The sequence below is a fragment of the Leishmania martiniquensis genome, chromosome 20, assembly GCF_017916325.1.
Source record: "Leishmania martiniquensis isolate LSCM1 chromosome 20, whole genome shotgun sequence".
In the NCBI taxonomy this organism is placed as follows: domain Eukaryota; phylum Euglenozoa; class Kinetoplastea; order Trypanosomatida; family Trypanosomatidae; genus Leishmania; species Leishmania martiniquensis.
The window spans coordinates 567,314-589,124 of record NC_090155.1 but is presented as its reverse complement, the minus strand read 5'-3'; the positions used below and the strand labels follow the sequence as shown (position 1 = coordinate 589,124).

The 21,811-nt window shown below is 58.7% G+C and overlaps 3 protein-coding genes across 3 annotated transcripts; all 3 read right to left on the bottom strand.

The window, feature by feature from the left end:
* Nucleotides 1-7,803: 7,803 nt before the first annotated feature.
* On the bottom strand, nt 7,804-9,063 carry LSCM1_06471 (uncharacterized protein; the record flags this gene model as incomplete). The annotated part of the gene is made up of 1 exon (XM_067323898.1): nt 7,804-9,063. The coding sequence occupies one exon, from the start codon at nt 9,061-9,063 to the stop codon at nt 7,804-7,806; it is 1,260 nt and encodes a 419-aa protein (XP_067179212.1).
* Nucleotides 9,064-13,537: 4,474 nt separating this feature from the next.
* On the bottom strand, nt 13,538-13,933 carry LSCM1_06470 (uncharacterized protein; the record flags this gene model as incomplete). The annotated part of the gene is made up of 1 exon (XM_067323897.1): nt 13,538-13,933. The coding sequence occupies one exon, from the start codon at nt 13,931-13,933 to the stop codon at nt 13,538-13,540; it is 396 nt and encodes a 131-aa protein (XP_067179211.1).
* Nucleotides 13,934-17,913: 3,980 nt separating this feature from the next.
* LSCM1_06469 (uncharacterized protein) lies at nt 17,914-18,762 on the bottom strand (the record flags this gene model as incomplete). The annotated part of the gene is made up of 1 exon (XM_067323896.1): nt 17,914-18,762. One exon carries the CDS (start codon nt 18,760-18,762, stop codon nt 17,914-17,916), a length of 849 nt encoding a protein of 282 aa, XP_067179210.1.
* Nucleotides 18,763-21,811: the final 3,049 nt, after the last annotated feature.

Genomic DNA, 21,811 nt, shown 5'->3' with positions numbered 1-21,811 from the left:
TTCTGGAGATGGCGGTACACAGCTCATGAATGAATTCGCGCAAGCATACACGTGCACAGACCGACACATGCCTGGCCGTGCGCTAACTCTACACACTGGCATCATTGTGTGTGTGTGTGTGGGTGGGTGAGGGGGGAGGGGGAAGAGGGAGAGAGAGGGGAGAGAGGAGAGGAAGCAGTGAGTGTGCGGCAGCGGAGAGAGAATACAAATTAGTGAAAAAGCGAATGAGGCCCACTCAAATAAAGAATAAAAGCGATGCGCACGCACCGAGACAGACACCTGCAGGCGTATAGTTGTGTGTGTGAGGGGGGGATGGGGGGAAGAAGGGATTAAGGTGAGGAGGGACGCTGTTGGTCGTGCGGACGCGCACGAACCAGACCAAAGCCCCCCCTCTTTGTTGTTTCAAGGTGAGACCCGACCCGCCACCCTTCCCACTGCCTCATCTTACCGCAGAAGGCGTCGCTGCTGCTCTAAAGTACAGCAGCGGTACGGCCCACGGAGCGGCGACGGAGACTTATCTCGAGGCACAGAAGAGGCCAGGTAGCTGCCGCGTCGCTGCAGGGGGACCTCAACCGAAGCGTCGATGCAAAGGGGAGCCGTTGGTGGGGTCCGCCGCGAGAGTGATGACTGCTGAATTGACGACGCATCCTTCGCCACCTCCGTGCGCTGCAGCAGAGGGCGCAATGGAGGGCATTGCGTTTGCGCATCCTTGTTTTCGGGATGCGTCACGACGTGCACGACATGCTGGCCTTCAACAAAGCCACGGCAATATCCTTTGCGCGGATAGACAATGCGCAGCCACAAGTCCCACTCCTGCGGTGGCGCGCAGCTGGGCGCGTGCGGCAGGGGTGACGGTGGAGCACTGCCGTGGCGCTTCTGTGGCGACGGCAGTCGAGTTCGGCACCCCTCAGTCCTGCACAGTGAGGGCACAGGCGCACAGCTCCTCTGGGTACACCGCTCCACGGCCCCCTTCACCAGGAAGTTGTCGCCGGGCCGAAGGTGCCACGGGAGCGCCTGCCCCTCATCGGCTTCCGGGGACGCGTATACGGCAACAACCACATCCGGACGGCACACCTGCAATTGTTGAAGGGGGGCCGAGACGCTTGGCACCGCCGGCTCTGGAACTGTGCCGATGCTCTCCAACTGCAGTAAAATGCTCGTCATAGTCGGGCGAAGGTGCGGATTCGAGGTGAACATCGACGCGGCCACCGCCATCACAGCGCGGGACTCGCTCGACAACTCGTAGCCGCGGTAATCACAGGTAGGGAGCTGCAAGGGAGTCGAGGAGGCGTTCGCGGGGGGATGCGACGCTGCCACGTCTTCCTCGAAGACCGGGAAGACGCCCGTGGCCAATCGAAACAGCGTCACCCCGAGGCTCCACACATCACACGCCATAGGCACGTCGCAGCCACCGCTCTCCACAAACGCCTCTGGTGCCATGTAGTGCAGCGTCCCCACGCAGCGCTTCATCTCCTGCTTCGCCTCCTCCACACCGCACGCGAGCCCAAAGTCGAGTATCCGCACACGGGGGGGCCGCGCGCCACTGCAGCCATTACCACACCCAATGCCGACAACGTTCACCACGAAGTTCTCGGGCTTCACGTCACGGTGCACCACGCCGCACCGATGCACGTCCGCCACAGCACGCGCGCACTGCACGCATATCGACAGCAGCACCAGCGGCGGAAATCGAAAGCTGCAGTGCACCGCATACTGCTCCAGGCTGCAGTCGCCAGCGTCCATCGGCAACGCAATCACGCCTCCCCGGCAGTCGAGCCACGGCTCGAACACTGGCACAACGTGAGGCGACCCCCCAGCGCGACGGCACAGCGCCACCTCACGGCCAGCGCACCGCACCATCTCGACCACAGCTGAGAGGCGCTTTTCCTTCCGCAGCGATATGCGCTTCACCGCGGTCTTGCGCCACACGCCGTCGCCCTCGTGACGGAACGCGAGCGTCACTGCACCGAACCCGCCGACGCCGAGTCGCTTCTGCGTCCAAAGGTACACTGGGTCGTCGCCGACTCGCACCGCGATGCGGGCAGACCGCAGCGCCTGCCGGAAGATGGCATTGCGGCGGCACGTGTCGACCGAAGGCCCATTCACGTGAGCATTGTCGGCACCCTGGTCAGTCATCCCTCGCAGTTCAAAGACCGAGGAGAAAAGGGCCTTGACAAAGGCGATCGAATAGAAGTGCGCACGGTGTATGCGGAAAAAAAAGGGAAGCGAGCCCCTGCAGACGACGTGAGAGGGGAAAGGGAGAAAGAGCGGCTGGGGCGGCAGGAGTGTTGGCCTCCTGTGACGCAGAGAGACGGATGCAAGCAAAGAGAGAGAGGGAGAGGGAGGTAGCAGCGGGGAAGCGTATATGAAACTGGAAGAAGAGCAGGAGGCGCAAGAATGGCATCGATAGACGCAGTCCTTCCCTTGAGTTCGGCGCAGCACCAACCCTCCTACAAGAAAAAGGGTGACGCAGTACCTATGAAAGTGGCCAGAAGCGCAACCGAGGCTGCGCGGCGTCATGCTGGACTCGAAGTTTCGAAGAGGAGAACAAAAAGAGAATAAGGAGGTCCCAGCACCTCTAAACGGGAACGGCAAGCTGGTAACCCTCAGCAACACCGAGAGGGTGTGATAAGGGGTGTGCGTGCCCGGAAAACGGCTTCGTCTGCGCATACCCACCTACGCACTGTTTGAGTCAATCGTTTTCCTGTGTGGAAAGGCAAAGATCTCGAGGCACCCCTACGGGAAAGCACAGGAGGCGCTCACACACACACATGTCCATCGAGAGAAATACAATTCATCTAAAATATTTTTCCCCATATAACTGCGGTACTGCTCGACAGGTGCAATCGACGATGGCCCACAACAAAACTGCATCCCTATGCAGACGCCATCTAGAAGCAACGATATATATGTGTGTGTGTGTAAAGAGATCATGGAGGAAAGAGGCGGAGAGAGGAGCAAGGGGAGGAGAAAGGGTAGGGCGGCGGCGACTGCCAGCACCGCTAACCTCCACCCCTCACCCGTACACCCGCGCATATACCCACGGCAACACGTTTGGCACACATCTGAGCACCCGTCCCAGGGTGGAATGAGGGCCAAAGCGCCCCACAAGAGAAAATCGAGAGAGGGGGGACGAAAACCGAAGTTGAAATGGGGGAGGGGGAGGGGAGGGGGGCCAAAGGGAGTGCGCACACGCGTCGAATGAAGTGCGCACGCACACGGGTAAAGCATCTGAAGACAGAAAAGGTGCAGCTGCACCGAGAGGGATGGAGACGGCGGGAGAGTCGGCGACGACGGCATCCTACGGCACCAACGCGCAATAGGCAGGCCATTCAATGGGCTTCTGAGCAGGGATAAGGGGAGGAAGAAGAAAAAGAAGTGTTGCTAAAGGGATGCACAGAATCGCATGCGTGATTTTGCGCTTGCGTTCCGTGAGACAACGCCTGAGGACGCGAGGAAGCCGAATACGAGAGGCAGTCGGCGGGGCGGGCAAAAGGAAGAGCTGAGACTATGAGGCCTTCGGGCATTGAGAAGAGAGGAGAAGAGAATAGAGTGACAGGATAGGAAAGGCAGGAGGACAGTGTGCAAGCGCGCGGGAATAAAAGCAAAGAATAGGAGGTGGGCAGCGGGCAGGCAGGCAAAGAAAAGGGCCAAACAGTCTTTGGCCACACAAAAATACTGTCCCATGCATCTGGTGTTAAATATATATATATATGTATGTATATATGTGTGTGAGAGAGAGGGTGCTTAGATGCGCGTCTCGTGCGCATTTAAGGCAAAAAGAGAAAGGAACGAGGGTGGAGAGGTAACAAAGTTTGTGTGCGCGGAACGCACTGGAGAAGAGAGAGAGACACAATCTGAGGTATTTAAAAAGACAAGGAGATAGCGACGGAGAGGAAGGGGAGAATGGGGGGGCACACACGTTCAGCGCACGCGCCCGCAGGCTTCTTATCCGCCCCTCCAGGTTCCTCACGCAAACGGACGCGCGAAGGAGTTCGAAGGGCACGGTCCGCACGCCGGCGAGCAAACGGGGGCCGCGGCATTGAAGGCATCGTGAAAGCTCTGCAGATGTCGTAGCGTTTCATCTGATGTGAGTCTGTGTGCAGGTGCTGGCGCAAGCATAGACACAGCGACGGAAGCGACAGCGAGCGACTCCGCGGACAGCTGCTCATTGAAGAGGTTCGTCGAGGGAAGCCACAGCTTTCCACTGTGCAAACCTACGAACGGCGGCTGCTTCCACTCCTGGTCTTCCTCGAAGACCGGGAAGACGCCCGTGGCCAATCGAAACAGCGTCACCCCGAGGCTCCACACATCACACGCCATAGGCACGTCGCAGCCACCGCTCTCCACAAACGCCTCTGGTGCCATGTAGTGCAGCGTCCCCACGCAGCGCTTCATCTCCTGCTTCGCCTCCTCCACACCGCACGCGAGCCCAAAGTCGAGTATCCGCACACGGGGGGGCCGCGCGCCACTGCAGCCATTACCACACCCAATGCCGACAACGTTCACCACGAAGTTCTCGGGCTTCACGTCACGGTGCACCACGCCGCACCGATGCACGTCCGCCACAGCACGCGCGCACTGCACGCATATCGACAGCAGCACCAGCGGCGGAAATCGAAAGCTGCAGTGCACCGCATACTGCTCCAGGCTGCAGTCGCCAGCGTCCATCGGCAACGCAATCACGCCTCCCCGGCAGTCGAACCACGGCTCGAACACTGGCACAACGTGAGGCGACCCCCCAGCGCGACGGCACAGCGCCACCTCACGGCCAGCGCACCGCACCATCTCGACCACAGCTGAGAGGCGCTTTTCCTTCCGCAGCGATATGCGCTTCACCGCGGTCTTGCGCCACACGCCGTCGCCCTCGTGACGGAACGCGAGCGTCACTGCACCGAACCCGCCGAAGCCGAGCACCTCTAACGAGTAAGAGTAATTTGGACTGTCACCGATTCGTGTCGCGATGTGGGCAGACCGCAGTGCTTCCATAAAAAGACGCTGACGACGGCAACCTTCCGCCTCTGAAGCTGATGGAAGCGCACTCTGGGCTTGGGTCACGTTGTGCACCGCTGCAGTGTACTGCATTCGCTGGAAAGTCGACATGCCTGTAGCTTTGTCGCATCTATTACAAGCTTGAGGACCAGTGACTGCCCTGCGTCGCCGTGTGAATGGGCGGCAGTGGGCTGAAGAACTTCTCCTGTAAGGATTCCCTGCGCGATGTCCCCTCGGCTGCGCGTGCATTTATCACACCACCCACACCTCTATTGAGCCAGTGGCCCTGCAATAGGCCTTCAAAGAGAGGGAGACAGATGGGATTGGGCCACGTTTTTTTGGGGGAGGCACTGGTAGTGACTGAGGGGTGTTCGCCCTTTGTCGAGGAAAGGATGGAAGGGGAGGGAGGGACGGAAGAAAAAAAAACGGCGAGAAGCCCAACGAATATATATGTATTTATATATAAATATGTATTTATAAATAAATCAATATATTTGTATGTTTATATATATATATACGCATATATATTTGTATATATATATATAGCGAGAGAGAATGGATGGGGAGGGAAAGGGGGGCGGCTGTCGCACTTTTCTAATGCGCGTCGTTCTCACGCGGAGCGGTCCAACCTTGGGCAGTTCGCGAGAAGAAAAAAACAGAGAGAGAGAATGAGAGAGGCGCGTACAAAAGTGAAAGAGATCGAGAAGAGAAAGACGCCGGACAGGTGGGAGAGAGGGCCACAACCAACGCTTTCTGTTTGGTCCTCTTCTGCGGAGCGTACAAAGGCGAAAGCACACACACACACACAAAGAAAAAAACGGAACGGAGCACAAAGAAAGGTTGCAACGTGCTCGGACGGACGGACGGGCGGAGGGGGAGGGGCGTGCGAGCTTCACGCGGCTGCGAAGCTGAAAGGAAAGACTGTAGATGGGGTGGGGAGGAGGGAGGAGGCAAGGGAGACGCCTTTGTATATCTGAGCTTTGAAGTAAGGACGGTGAAATATGCGGGAGGGAGGGAAGAGAGATAGGCAGGCGGGCAAAGGCACCGAGAGAGGTGATCGCTCGATGTGTATGTGCGTGCGTGTCTTCTCTGTCGTATGCTCGGGGGTGAGCTCCTGGTGGTGTGTTTAGCCGCGCTCTATTTTCGGTAAAGGTCAGCCACGATACGTGCAACAATGAAGAGAGAGAAAAGAAAGGGTAATGCGCGCCCGGTCTTCGAGGCTCGCGTGTTTCTGTGGAGGCCAAGGAAAGAAGCGGGGTAGGGGAGGGCGCGTTTAGATACGGCCGGGCTGTGGCCTTTTTCTCTCTCCTGCCGCCGGCTCCGTAGGAGTGCCGTGCGACTTGGCGTGAGAAGGGGGGGGCGGGGCAAAGAGAGACGCAGACGCGTGAAGAAGTTCACACTATGCTGCAGCACGAGGAGGCACCAAACGGGTATGTGTCCGAGCGTATGTGTAGAAAAAAAGAGGAAGGGGACGCTACAGGCAAGGGGAGCTCTGCCTACGATCTCTGAGACGGCGGGGGGAGCGTGTAGGCGTGCACGCTGCGAAAGTGCAGACAACTTTCTTCTTGGACCGCCTGCCGAAGTCACTAACGAAAAAAAATAAACGGAACACCTCACAGGCAGAGGGAGCTCAACGGTGCAGAAGGTGTAGGCGCGGGGATGTGTGTGTCTGTGTGTGTGTGTGTGTATGTGCGTGTGTGTAGCCGTGTGAAGATGCAAGACTGAGACAAGCGGGGGGCGGTGAGCCGGGGGTAGACTTGCCACAGTTTTCTTGGAGTACAACTAATGCACGGAGATGACCACGATGGAGGCAGCGAGGAAGGAAGCTGTGCCAAACGAAGGATGTAGGCTGGGGAGCGAGGGAGACACACTCGAGCAGGCGCGCAAGCCTTCTGTAGTGGTATATATGATTGCGTCTCTGCGGCAGTGATTCCGCCGTCACACAAACGACAGAGAGAGAGAGGAAGCATGTGAGAATTGCAGAAAAGGGGGTGACAGATAGAAGCGGATGGCGCGGGGAGGAGAGCGATGGATGAATGGGGGGAGGAGGAGGGAGGGTAGTACGTGTGACAGCGGAAGGGGTCAGAGCGACGGTCGAGGGAGGAACATGAACGGCGCTGGGCCTCAACAGCGGCACGAAAGAGCACACGCAGTGACAATGGGCGCCGCTGTGCTTGCGCGGGGGGTAAGCAGACTCTCTCACTTCACTTTGTCCTCGTCTTGCCTCCCACCCCCTTTGGCAGGTGCAGCACCGAGGACACCCCGTCTACTTAACGTCCTTGCTTGGCGATATTCTTCTAGCTGCTGCGCCGGCGTGCATGTCTCTGCCTCCATGTCGCAATGTCGCCGTTCACGGATCCCTCTCCCTCACCACGTGAGGGAGGGGAGGGGGGAGGAGGTAAGGGTAGTGTGAAGGGAGGAGGAGAGCCCGGTGCGAGTGCACACAAACATACACAGACTGAGCACCAAATCATGCTGCAGGAGTAGAGATGCTGATGGGCTGTGGTTCGCGCCCGTGTGAGCGCGTGGGGGAGGGAGAGAGAGAAGGCACTGCTGCTAGGCAAGAAAAAGCGTGAGGAAGGGGTGTATGTGGCTCACACACGCAGACCGCGAGAAAGCGCATGTACAGCGGACCAGGGCGGAGGAGGAGAGGGCACCATATTCCTGCAAGAGCACACCGAAAAGACTGAGACGGGATCAGCCCATGCTCTCCACCACCTCCTTTGTTGGTAGAACCAGTGCAGTCGCCTCACCCGCTTTCCGCGCCTCCCCGACCCCCTCTCAGCATCCACCCGGCCCCATATGATCCCTTCATATTTGCATGGACCTGAGCCAGTCGCGGTAGCGGTACCCACCCTCGCCGCGGCGCCATGCCTCGAAGCACGTGTCCGGGTTCGCCATGACGGCCGTTACCCCGCCACGGGTAACCTCGAAACCGCTTGTGCCCTTCACCACGATTAGGCGAGGCAGCGAAACAAAAGGGCGCAGCACCAGCCCAGCATCGCGCGACACCCACGACGCTCCATCACGGTGTGCGCAGTGAAAGAAGCCGAAGGAACGCGTAACGTCCATCATTTCTTTCCCGGCGAGCGACACGGCGACGACGACGAAGTCAGGGCTGTGCCGCTTGTGAAAAACCTGCAGATGCCGCATGAAGCTGAGGGAGCGCTCCGATTCTGTGAAGAAGAGCAGCCCAACTAGGCGACCCTTCAGCACGTCGCGCTGGCAAAGAGCCCCGCTTGGGCTATGTAGCCTGTCGATGTTCTTCAGGTAGTCGTTCATCACGTCTTCGTGCTGGAACGGTACGATGCGCTGGTCCAGCATCTTGAGTTCTTCGCGCTGCTCCGCTAGTTTGGTGGCGCCGTCGCCACCGAACGCGCGGCTGTCAGGGTCGCGCGGCTTCAGCGTGGCTTCTAGTAGGAGCTGCGCCAATCGTGTAAAGGTCAGCTTCTGTCGGTCCACCATGGAGAATTCGCCCGAGCCAAAGGCATGCCGCAAAGTGGCATGCTCGAGCGTATCGGGGATGGCGCCACCTGCAGGGCCGCCGAGCCAGTTTTTTGCGTGCGCGGTGCTGCTCATGGAGTCACCAGCGGCGCCACCCCTCACGTCGAATCCCTCGATAGGCCGCGAAGTCGTCTCGACGCGCCTTACGTTCTGGGGAAGGCTACCGCCCCCACTGCCGCGCAATCCTTGGTGCGAAGGCGGCATGTTTGGCGGCGGGCGGTTGCGCGACGGGTCAGCTTTCCAGCTGTACTGCGAAGGGTCTGAAGAGGCGTTACCCCAGCCCCCGCTAAGCGCGCCCGAGGCGTAGGGAGCATGCTGTGTGGCGTTGTCGGCGCCGTTGTAGAAGACCGAGGAGGCTTCGGCGGGGGACGCTCCCAACGGCGCTGCCCCGGTGCCACCGCCGCTTCGCCGAAAAGCTGACGACCCACTGGCGGCGGCACTGCCGTTGGTCATCCCGTGCCCATTTCTGAGATTGAGCGTGCGATGCTGGGAGTGGAGTAGAATCGGCTCTGACCAGCTGCCCGGTCCTTTGCGCGACGTGCGCAGCCAGGGGTATGTGAGACGCATGGTCCCCCATTCTCTTCCTCCTGAGCTGCGTCGATGCAGCACCAGTCGCCCTATAAGCGATTCGACTCGCTACTAATGGATGCGTATAATAGGGTCAGTTCGCCTTCCAGGCTGCGCAGGTGTATGCGAGGGAGGCGGATCAGTAAAGATGGGGGAGAGAGAGAAAGCCTGACGGAGGCCATTCCAAAAGAGGTGAAGTGAGTAACGGGTGGGAAACAGGAGAGTGGGGAGAGGCATGGACAGGGTGCGGATGGCGAGCTGGCGTCCCTCCTCCCTGTGTCTGTGGGTAGGTATGGGCTGACGGTAAAGGCGAGAGGCTCGTGGGGGGAGGAAGGCAAACGGTTACCGTTGGCAAACGCATGCGCGCACGTGCGTGTGCGCTCCCACTGGGGGGGAGGGGGAGGGGGAGAGCGCTGACAAGTACGGTATGGCTTGCAGAGGCAGGACAGTGTGCCGATCGGCATTCGCGCACGCCTCCTCTCGAGACAAGACCCTTCAGCTTCGTGGCGACGCTGTCCGCCCCCTCCCGGCCCCACCTTCTCCCAAGACACCCCCCCCACGATCTTCCTCCTCCAGGTTGCCATTCCGCACAGTCGCCGCTCCACCGAGCACCCCCTCACGAGAAAGAGTAGCACGTCTCCTGCGTACTCGCACACAAGCGGCGATGCAGCGACGCACCGCGCAGCACGCCGCCGCGAGTGTGCCTTTCTCATTCTCCCTATCTCTAGGTGTGTGTATCTGCATGGATGTTTCAGCGTCGCTGATTTCGCGTTGCTTCGCCCGTGAGTTATATGCAATGGTGTCCCACGGCTGGGGGGACGGGGATAGGATGGGGGATGCGAGAGGAGGAGGGACATACCCCAACTCCGTCTCTCCCCTCTCCCCCTCCTCTCGCACTCCTTCTCCCGCTCGTTGCTCGTTTCTTTTTTTCTTGCCTGCTCCCATGCCTATTCGTCCGCTTTCCGCGCGTGGCGTACCACACACGTGTCCAGAGAGAGAAACAAAAAAAAGGAGAGGGAGAGCGCACTGAAGAAATGCCGCAGAGAGGGGGGAAGAGAGGGAGAAAAGGGTGAGTAGGGAGGCAGCAGAGTAACGGAATGCCTCGCGCGCGACAACCACCGGGCGACGAAGAGTGCACCTGTACCCCTGTGCGTAGGGTTGGCCGTACGTGCACTGTTCCATTCGCATAACGTATGGAGCGGCATCTGTGCCCGCATCGATGCGTCTCACTGACTCACTCTCACTCACTCATTCTTTTCGTTTAGTCGCTTCTTTCGTTGCTCAGGAACGGACACACTCGCCTGTCGATCTCCCTTCACTTTGCTGTTTCGCGCTTTGTCTTGATACTGTCACGCGCTGCTTCGTCTGCCCCCCACCCACCCTTTTTCTTGTTTCGTCGCTGGCTTCCCATCCACGCATAGTTTGGCGCTATGTGTGTGTGTGTGCGTATCTTGCGCCCAGCCAAGGTGTGGCTTGCCCTCATGGAAGGAAAGCGGGGGGACTAGAAGTGGTGCTTCGCGTACACCTACCTCGGCGCCCTCACACACACACACACACTCACACAACTCCCCTCCTCCTTTCCAGTGATCCGTTGTGTCTCAGTTTTTCTCCGCTCCGTCACGCGCTCAAGCAAGCTCGCTCGCCGGCTCCCTCTCCCTCCCTCCCTCCCTCCCTCTCTCCCTCTGCTTATGTGTCAGAAGGAGAATAGAGGAAATGAGAGGGAGGGAGCAGATCAATGAAAAAGAGGCGGCCGGATGGCACCGATGCAAGTGACCTGAGAGGTCGACGAGGGGGGTTAGGGGGGCAAGCGAGCTGCCCGCACGAAGAAAGAAAACGGAGTGCACCAGAGGCGTAGCATGTCGGCACACCCACACCCACACACAGGCACGCGCACATATGCGCTTGCAAGGACGGAGAATAACGCAAAAAGAGAAAAGGGGGTAAAAGCGGCATGGTGGCGGCAGTGGTGGGAGGCGAGGGCAGAGAAAGAGAGAGAGACAGAGAGAGAGGAGGAGGAGGTGAGGGGAGAGCCCGATAACCGCGAGAGGGCGAGTCCGAAAACAAAAAAAAAGAAAAACGAAAAAAAAATAATGCAAAGATGAGGAAGAGGGAGACAGAGAGAAAAAAGGGGGAAAGAAGAGGACTCACGTCTGATACAGTCAAATATGAAAACGAGCATCCGCGCACGCACACACGAAGACGGGAGAGGGTTGATCGGGAGGGGAAGAGAAAATGAAATGGAGGAAGAGGAGGAAAGGGGAGAGGGGAATGGGAAGAAGAAAGGAGGAGGAGAAACATCGTGTACATCACTCTACTTGTAGTGGAAATGGTGGAGGGGCTATAGGAGAGAACCAACCGAAGACACGCGCGCATGCCAAAATGAAATTTAAAAAAAATAGAGAATCACTCCGCACACACACACACATACACACACACACAACCGCACCTGCGCACGTACGAAAAGAGAGAAAGAGACATACGCGCACGCACACAGACATACACACGCGCGCGCAGGCCGCCGTGGAGTGGCCTTAAAAAGGGAGAAAGAAAGGGGGAGAAAGAGATGGCGTGCATCGATAGAGAATCACACACCCGTGGATTGGTAAGAGAGCGAGCACGCACAGCGCACCCATACGCTGGCAGAAAATGCAGATCTGCAGGGGGAGGGAAAGTCGGGAGAAGGAAAAGAGAAGCAAGAGCGCAAGGGGAGCAGAAGCACGGCCATCCGCATCTATCATTGGCTAGCATGCATGCAGCACATTGTCGCGCGATGATATGGATACCCAGCACGCGTCTCCACACACTTCAACGCGCGTAAGTGCGTCTTTCTATGCAGGCTTAGATATGCTGTCGCTCCTCTCTCTTCCGTCTGCCCCGCGGCAGTTCTCCTTCATCACCTTTCCCGCCGCAGCCGCAGCCGATTCCTGTTGCTGCTCCTTCTATTTTCGTTCACCGACCGCGTACCTCTGTGGTAGCTGCCGTCCCGATCCCCAGCATGGCCCTCTCCTTCATACGCACACGCACGCACACATCTTCGCCCCTGTCGGTCCTGCTTGTGTGTATGTATGCGTCTGCAGGCGAGGATGTGCATGGCGATGAAAAGGCCTTAAGGGAAGGGAAATAAGGGAGCTGCAGAGGAGGTGGGGGGCCGCTCCTGTGCGCACACATATATTCGCTCGCTCCGGCCTCCACCGCTGTCATCGCACCGCCTCCCCCCTCTACTCGCCTGACACACGGGAGAGGGCGCGCGCGCGATGGAGCAGCCACACCCGCACAGACGCAACCCTGGGCGTCTCCACTCCCGCAACGCTGGGATGTGAAGGCACACGCCCACACACGAAAGAAAAAAAAGAACAGGCAAGCAAAGGCAGTTGTGATCATGCAGCCATATGACGTGAATGGTGAGAGACCGCTATGAAGAAGTGACGTGAGTACGTGCCGGTGTGTCTCCATGCGGGCGTCTGCCAAAGGACAGGGAGAAGAGAGAAGGAAAAGGAGAGGCGAAGCCTGTCCATAAACAAGCCGGCGCGCCACACACAATGAAGACAATGGCGGGAGCAAAGGAGAAAGAAAAAGAGGCGCCAAGCGAAAATGAAAAAAAGGAGAGGGAAAAAATAGAAAGGAGGAGAGAGGGGAGGGGGGAGGAGGACGTCTTCGCCCTTCTCTTCTCGCCCTTCCGTCTCTTCCTTTGCGGGTGCGGATGTGAGTGAGTGAGTGAGAGCCGCCACAGAGAGGGGGGAGAGTTTCCTTTTGGGGGGAGGGGAGAGAGACGGCGAGAAGAATACATGGCGCGGAAAAACGGGAGAGGAGGCAACATCGCTCTTCTTTCTTTGTTGTTTTCACTTGGAGGGGTGACAGTGCGGTGCCGTTCAGAGGGAGGGGCGAAGACAGAGGCGCCAAGAGCTTGAAAAAAAAGTGTGGGGGGGGGGGGGGGGGCAGAAGAGGGGGAGGGAGAGGCAACACCGCCCCCGCCTACCCTCAAACGTAAAGAGACGTATGCCGTTCATACCAGCTCTGGCAGTTGCACGCATAAGCAAATCTGTGTGCGTGGGGTGGGCAGGCAGGTATAAAAAGAGCGGAAGGATGAGGAATGATGAGGAGGTAAGGTGGGTTGAAGATAGGAGAGCGGTGGGGGGACAATTTCAAGATAGATATGTGTATGTGTGGGGGGGAGGGGACAGATAGATGGGTGCGCGAAAGGCCCCCGACAGGGACCCGCAAGAAAAATTCAAGTCGCGACAGCAAGCCGTCTTAACCCCAGCGCATCGCTTCCGTCCTCCTCAATACTCCCCCGAGGCCCTCCTCTCGGCATCCCCTCACGAGTACCTGTGCTCGACCACAGCGTTGCAGCCTACCTGTGGTGGCGCTTCCCTTCTGCCCGCCTCTCCCTTCCACGTATCTCCCTGGCGCGCTCCTGTTTGCCGGTAGTCCTTTTTCTTCTGCTGCTGCAGCACCACCTTTTTTCCCCCGCTCTCTACTTCTCCTTCTCCGCCTGGCGCTGGCGATACTCCTCCGACAACGGCAAGGCGTCCATCTTCGACTTGAAACCGTTAACGCGGCCCTCAATGAACATCTCCGTCTCGCACGGGTACACCACCACGGAGGCTAACCACTCGCCGTTCTCCTGCTGCTCCAGCTTCGTCTTGCCAAGCGCCTTGATGTCGCAGTCCTCGTTGAAGGTAACCATCACGTGCATTTCGTACTGCGTTGTGTCGTTGTAGTAGGCCCACTGCTTCTTCTTCTTGTTAACAATGCGGAAGAGCAGCCCATTGTCCTTCTCAAAGCCCTTCGTAACCTCGTCGCCGGCAAAGGTGGGCTTGCCGTTCACGTACGTGACGCTGCTGGTCTCAGAAGAAGCGCCGCAGCCCATCTTGAAGGAATATACGCGTGGGTGTTGGATGAGTGGTGGTGGATGCAAGAGCTATATGTGTCGAGGAGAGGGAAGAGAAAGCGAATGAGGGCAAAGGCAGCGAAAGGAAGACAGACTTGTAAGGATGGCGTGTCAAAGAGGAGAGGGATGGGCGAATTCGAGTGTCCGACGCAGCCCGATTTGAGTGCGTGTGAATGTGTGTGTGGGTGTGTGTATGTATGTATGTGAAAGAGAGGAGGAAAAGGGGGAGAGGAGATGGAAAAGCATGTCGGCATAGAAAAAGAGAGAGAGAGAGAGCTGCGCGGGCAGCCCCTGCGCTACTGAGCTGCCTCAAAAGCGGCGTCAATGCAGTAGACAGAGCAGGGGAGACGATTACAGAAATACGGGGCCACTCGTCATGGCATCTGCAAGCCATGTCTGGTGGAGGTGTGGGGAAGACAGGGGGAAGGAGCAGTGGGGGGAGGGGGGCATAAAGTAGTGCGTGTTTCACAGCCTGCTGGAAGCATCTGGCGCGCTCCGCATGCGCATAGCGTCAGGTGCACATCGTCGTTCTTGCTGCCCTCGACGTTGCTTCAGTCGTTGGCAGCACACCAGCAAGCTGAATGGAGAGCAACAGTAAGAGGAAGAAGTGGGAAGAAAATAGGGGAAGAGGGGAAGTGAGGCCTTGAGCTGGCGCAGCGGTTGGAACAAGGATAAAAAAAAAGCGGCCGTGCACTCTCAACATCCTCAGCATAGAGACAGCGAGTCACCGCAGATGCACGTCAAGGACATGAAGCGGCGAAGAGAATGGGGGTGAGAGGGGGATATGGACGCGTGTGAAGGCGAAAGCGAAGGCGCCAGGAGGAAAGGAAAGGAGATCGCACAGCAAGCATGCAACGAAAAGGGGTCGATACACTGACAACAGCAAACGAGGTCACACACGCGTAGTGCATCCCATACCACAGCACATCCTCTCCTCCTCCTTACCCCCCTTCTCACTGCTCTCCTCTGCACAGTGCAGAGGAGCGGCTACTGTGATCATAGACTTTACGCCCTCGTGAGGGAGCAACGCGCACAGATGCACATTCCTTCACGTGGTCGCGCAGTGAAAGATTTGAACTGTCTATGAGTGTGCTTTCTATAGCACATTCGGGCACCGAGACGCATACGGGCAGAGATAATAGCAAAATGGGAGGAAGGCGGGGGGCGGCACTCAGACGATGTACGCAGGCGGACGGAGCCTCCGCGAAAGCGCACGGCTTTACGAAGACTTGAGTTGCGGCACTGGAAAGAAATACGCCCACTCGTGGATGCGCACTAAAGTTGTCGCTCGGGAGCAGCAGGGTGGCAATGAGGTAGTGTGGTCGGGGGAGGGTGAGGGGAAGGTACCAGGTCACGTGCAGCGGCGCCCGAATCGACCCGTTATCACGGCATTCACGACAGGGCAACTGCAGCCGTCGTAGCAGCGGCAGAAGCGCTAACTTGGCACCTCCGCAAACGGACCACATCCCCAGACACACACAAAAACGCTGCTGCAGTCATCTGGTGCTCGTGTCTGGCAGGTGTCCCTCTCTCCCCCTCCCGGTGGTGGCGCGCGGCACTGTGGGGCTCGGCACTTTTGCGCTTACCTGAGGGCGCGACAGCAGCTGGTGTAGAAGAGAACCCGACACGAGCACGCACGGCCCGCCCATTTTTGGGGGCCCCTCACTACGCCTGGAAGATCGCCGCTACCGTCGCCCATGGCGGAGCGTGTTCCCGTTCCATTTGAAGACTTCAATGCCTGCCTCTACAGGCGCCTGTCTTACCGAGCACTCACTACAAGGGTGGCAAGGCAGTTGCCTCTCTCCCTTCCCTCCACCTCTGCGCTCACGAGAGAGGTGAACTCGCAGCTGGCGGTGAATGTCACATTGATGTGCATGCGGTAATGTGCCGTGTCGCGTTCCAAGGCTTGCGTCTGCTGCTGCTGCTTCTCGACGGCACGGAGGCGCAGACCCTCAACTCTTTCCACGCCCTTCACCACCCCTGCCCCGGAAAGGTGGGCCTGCCATCCTCTTAGAGGAATTTCTGCTTCCGAGGTGCGTGGCATCAGTGGCGCCGATGGCGCAAGGCTCCAGAGCCTCCGCTAGCGGCGGAGCCGGCAGCGCTGCCGCTGATGAGGAGGCGGTGGGTACTGTGTGGCCCCGACGCCGGCCGTTGCGCTCCTGAGTACAGATGCCTCGTCATCGGTTGCCCTCCTGTGTTGCGGCTACCACGAAAATAACGGCGAGAGGCGGGTCCGTGTATGTTTGCAACATTAATACTCTTCGAGACCCCTCCAAGGGTGGAGTGAGCAGCCCCGCATGCCCACAGGCTCACGCTAAGCATCCGCTACGAGCTCAGGTGGTGCCCAGCCCACGCCTCCTATACCCCGTTCACCCCATCCACGACGCTATCTGCAGCGTCGCCACTGTGCGCTGGTTGAGTGCTCGGAGGGCAGCCGTGCTGCAAGCAAGTCTTCTTTTTAGCTGTCTCCAGTGGTTGCTGTGAGGCCGGTGCCGTCCGACATCGCATCACCGACGACTTGCAGCCACCGCCGTGGGGCCCCGAGTGTGTCTAAGCGCCAAGTTTTCATGTCTGTGATGCCGAGGTGCCTGCAGGCGCATGCCGGGGAGGGCCCCCTCCACCCCTGAGCTTGATGCCCCTTCAGCCTATCGACACCAATGGCGCAGACGTCGCTGCAGCTAGCCCTGGCCGCAGGATGCCTTAGGCACGTCGAAGGAGCGGTGCGCCCTATTGTTTACGCATTCCCAGCTGCGGGGCGCCCCCATGTAAGTGTGTATGCGTGTGTGATACTGAAGTCCCCCTTTCCTGGGCAAGACCGTCGCCCCCTTCTCAGCTTAGAAGGGCGTGAGGAAAGCAGAAGCGTGAAAAAAAAAGCACGCTGAGACGCGGACGAGCGGCGGCGGATACTGACGGAGGTGATGCGAAGGGAGGGAGCTTAGTGGAGAGAGAGAGAGGAGGGGGGCGAAAAAAAAAAGAACACAGGGGAGAGGCTTATGGGAAAGGAAAGCGTGCGCGTGTGCGTTGCTGATTGTGGCGCTCACGACGCCAGCACAGGCACAGGTACAATGGAAGGAGATGAAGCATAACCGAAATGGGGAAGAGGGGGAGGGGTACGCGATGGGTGCGTCGTGGTGTAGCTGGACGTGCGTTGGGAAACCCACAGGGGGGGTCTCTCTTCACCAGTGGGCCCCTCGCGCTGTACGCGTGTTTCCTTTGTTTTTTAATCTTCTTTTAGGGACAAAGACGACGCCTGTGATGGAGAGCACCCGGCACAGGGCACCGATGGTTGAAGACACGAATATGGGGTAGCGATAGACGCCAAGATTGCCTGCAGAGGACTGTGTGAGTGTTGAGGGGTGGGGGAGGAAGCGCGACGGCTCTGGGAGACATGCGCGCTCACGAAACAGCGAGCGAGGCCATGAGCAAGGCGCGCCTCTGTCGTGACTTCCATCCCAAAAGACTCGCAAATGTGGCAGAGTCTCCCGGCAGCCTCTGATGTATCTCCGCTCCGGTGGCGTTTCATCTCTTCAAACAGCGTTGGCGCGTGTCCAGCACTCCTCTGCTCGCCAACCGCTGCGTACACGACGGGGCGGGAAGCGGTCATATATATATGTGTGAGGGGGGTGGGAAGTCTTAGCTGGGGAGGAGGCGCGGGAAGGCGAGGACGACAGAGGCACACGGAGACAAAAGCGCGCATACGCACCGGTGCTGATTGCACGCTGGGGTAAGGTGCAGCCCATCTACAGGCTTGCCGGCACGGGTCCGCGAGCCACTTAGAACACCCGAACAAAAAAAAAGAAGCACACACACACACACGCACACCTCGTGGAAGTGGCATAAGGAGAAGTCCATAGAGTGAGGGGAGGAAGACACAAGCGCTGAGGGCACGCGTCACCAACCGCACACGCGCAGAGAGGGGGGCGTGCGAGCAATGCCCCTCCCCCCCACATCCACGCACCTCACTCCACCTTCGCCTTCTTCGCTGCCGCCGCTTCACCGTTGCCCGCGCCAGCCAAGGCAGCGCCACCGTCGCGCAGGGCGGAAACGGGGTTATAGTGAACAAACAGCTCTATCATCCGCAACAGCAGCTTGCGGTCGTCCATCTCCGACTCCCACTCTTCGATGGCGTCCGCTATGGCGTCGTCGTCCTCCTCATCCATTTCTGCATCGTCCTCCGGGTGGGGTGGCATCTCGCTGAACACCTCCAGCACGCTCGGGCCCTGTGTCGAGGACGATGCGGAGGCAGTCATACCGTCGCTGCTCGGGTGCGGGCGCTTGCTGCCTGGGGCACCGTTCTCGCCCTCGGCCTCCTCCTCCTCCCCGTCCAGCTGAGGTCCGTGCCCGTCCTTCCATGTCACACCAGAGAATTCCCAACTCTCCTCCCCCGGCGGCGCTTCGTCCTCCTCGTCCGTCTCGTCGCTCAGCCTCTCAACCGACTCGGCCCAGAGCTCTGACTCCTCGAAAAACGGGTTCGGCTTGAAGCGCAGTGTGATGCGGTGGCCTTTCTCCGTGTACACCACCTCGATGTCCTCCAGGTACGTCTTGAGAAGCAGCTCGTCATACGGGCCGAGAAAGTGGGGCGTCGTTGCCGACTCCATGTCCTTCATCCGCAGCAGGGCAATGAGCGCCAGTGCCCAGAAGTTTGCAGGCAACTCCTTCTCTGCTATCAGCGCCGCTATGGTCGCGCGGCGGGCCGCGAAAATGCTGTTCTTCTCCTTACTGTGCTTAAGATCGCACGCCTCCACCTTGGCATGCATCTCCTGCTGGAGGTTATCCAGCCTCGCCTGTATCTCCTTGGCCTTTTCCATGTCTGTATGCCTGTCAGCGTCGGCGTATGCGTGTCTCTGTGTGTGCAGAATGCGGGTACAAGAGCCCACAGATGGCGCGCACTGTGTTGCGCCGCAGATAACCGTGAAGGAACGTACCGTGTGGCACTGATCGTGACGACCAGTAGTGGGGAAAGGGGACAGGGAGAGAGAGGGGGGACGATAGCGTGAACACGCGTGCTCTTGTTAGCGTCGCTGGATCAGCAGTCTAATGTGTAGACGTGTACGTACGTGCTTGTGTGAATGAATGCAATGGTGTTTAGGGGGGAGGAGGAGGAGGAGGAGAGGGGCGAAGAAGGCTCTTTGTGGGCGTGCACGTGCGGTCAAGCGTTGGAGAAGCATGAGCAACAACAAGGGGGTCTCCGGAGGATTTCCGCCAGCACTGACACAGGTGAAGATACGAAGAGAGAGATCCGCAAAGGGTACCTCTTCTTTCGTCCTCCCCTCCTCGCCCGCGCGCACTCGATGGCGTTCGCGCAAGTGTCCGTCTAAAGAGAGAGAGCGAGAGACAATGCGACGCCCTCGGGTAGGGCCCTGGCGCCCACCCCTAGCCACCCTTGACATGCACGCGCGCTCTCTATGGAGCAGGGGAGGGGGGAGGGGAGGGAAACGCGCAGGAGCAGAGCTGCGCACACACATGCATACGCAACTCAGTCACCCTATCCCTCTCCTGAGGCAAGTGCAGGGCGGAGTGTGTTTCCTCCCGTTGGTTTCTGCTTAGCGAGAACGAGTGCACCTTCGCATGTCCCTTTTTTGGGGGGAGGGGACGTTCCCATGAGCAAAGAGTTCACCGATAGTGCTGAATTACTGCTGGGGGACGTGAGGGTGGACGGAAGGAGGAAAGGGCATACAGCTCACGATAGAGGGCACACACACACACGTTCGGCCCTTTCTTTGCACCACTACTTGGGGTACCCACGCCAGGCAAGCCCGCGTGCGCATCGGCGTTACTTACGGTTCACCACTCCGCATGTGTGCACACCCTCTCCTGGACATCTACCCCCATTCCTCACCTTCATCGTTGCTCCCCCCTCCTCTGCGGACGGCCCATGATCACCTCACCTCCCGGCCGCGCGTGAGCTGCGAAGGGCACTGACAAGGGGAGAGGGGGGAAGCAAAGACGTCAAGGTCGCCCAGGGAAGCTGGTGAAGCACGTGCGTGTTTCGACTTGGTGCGCATAAGAGCCTGCATGGGTGCGTGTATGCACCAGCGGCATCCGCGCGTAAATAAGCGTCCCGTTTTTCCTCTTTTACACGCCGACACCCGCCTCCCTCGCTGCCATCGGAAAGGGTGAAAACACAAAGAGAAAAGGAAATATATAGAGAGAAAGAGAGAGGCGCAGTCCACAAAAACCAAAACAGACGGGAGCGCACTTGCAGACGTGTGCGCACCCCACACACACGCGCGAGAGAGAGGAGGGGGATGGAGGGCATATCGTAAGAGACAGAGAACGGAAAGACAGCCGCTGAAGACAGGCAGAGAAAATGACGAGGAAACACGCGTTTAGCGGCCTAAAGGGCGGGAGAGAGGACGAGCCGAGCAAGCAGTCACCAACAGGCACAGTTGTGCACGCACACACACACACATACACACTTACTCACTCACACAGACACACACGCACACGGCCAAAGCGGAAACGAACGCAAAGCGGGAATGGGCGGAAAGAGGAAAAAGAAACAGAATGGGATCACAGCTTCGAGCCTCCAGACATGGGAAGAGCGAGCAATACTGATGATATGTCCCTCAGCACGCCTGTGCGAATGTGTCCTTCAGTTGGCTCATGCTGCCGTCGTGCTGTTTTTCCTGTCTGGCCGTTTTCCTTCTTACTTGCTCAGCATTGAAATCGGGGGAGGATCGAAGAAGAGACTGCTGCGGAGTGCCTTACACTAATCTGAAAAGAGGAAAGGAGGAGTGGCACTGTCTGCCTCTGGCGGAACCACAACACTCACCGCTACGCACTCACCGATGCAACCACGCAGCTTCGCACGGACGCCCGTGACAACAAACAAAAAAAAGTGGAGGGGAGAGAAAGCGAGGAAGCGACAAACGCAGAGCGCAGCACCGAGAAGGGGAGGGGGCAAGCGGCGGAACGGGAAAGCGGCGCTGTCCGGAGTATGTGCTGGCATCCGCACGGACACGCATGCACGCATACGTATGTGTGCCCGTGTGTGTATTAGCGACTCCTCCGTTGATCAGCGGTCACGCCCCACCTCGTATGCGTTTGTAAGTGTGAGTGTGTGTGTGTGTGTGTGTGTGCTTTCGAATTCCAAGCAAGCGAAGAGGAAACTAACAGAGTGGGGAAGAGGGGAGATGGGCAGGAGAAAGACGGCGCAGCTTCACCATCGGAGCACTAAAAGGGCCGTGCCGTCGGCTCTGGGTGGGCAAGGCGTGGGGAAGGGAGGAGGAGAGAGGGCTGTCAGGGGTAGGGAGGTGGGGGGTAGGGATGGCGACGGAGCTACCGCCGTGGTGTGGCGCTGTGCAGTGGTGCGGAGGCCAAGGAGGAAGGAGGGCGCGGGTGTTTGAGGCCGTTTTCCACCCACTTCCCCTGCGTGGTGGTGGCGCTCACGTAAAGGTGTCAAAAGAAGAGAAACATACAACAACGCTTGGCATGGGAGAAAGAGAGAGAGGAGGAGGCGATGACAAGTCGGGGGGCCAAAGCAGCAAACGAACAACCGGCGGTGGCGCGAGGGGGGAGGAGGGAAGGGGTGTGAGCCCCCCTCATGCGCGCATGCACACGCTTACGAGCAGCAAGGCACAACACAGAAACAGAAGGATTAATCACTAACACATATGTAAAAAGAGAAAGGGGGGAGTAGGGGGGCTCTTAGCTTGTCGTGGCCTTGTGGCATGATGATTAGATGGAAAGAAAAGGGAGATCCGGGCGCCTACTGCGCCGAAGGAGGAGGTGGAGGGGAGGGGAAGAAGGACGGTGCGTATGCGCAGCGTACATGGGGAAGCGGCCGAGGTCGAATGACGGCGCTCGGCGGGGTTTGGCGAGAGAAAAAAGAGGTGCTTCGAACGCGTAAGTGCA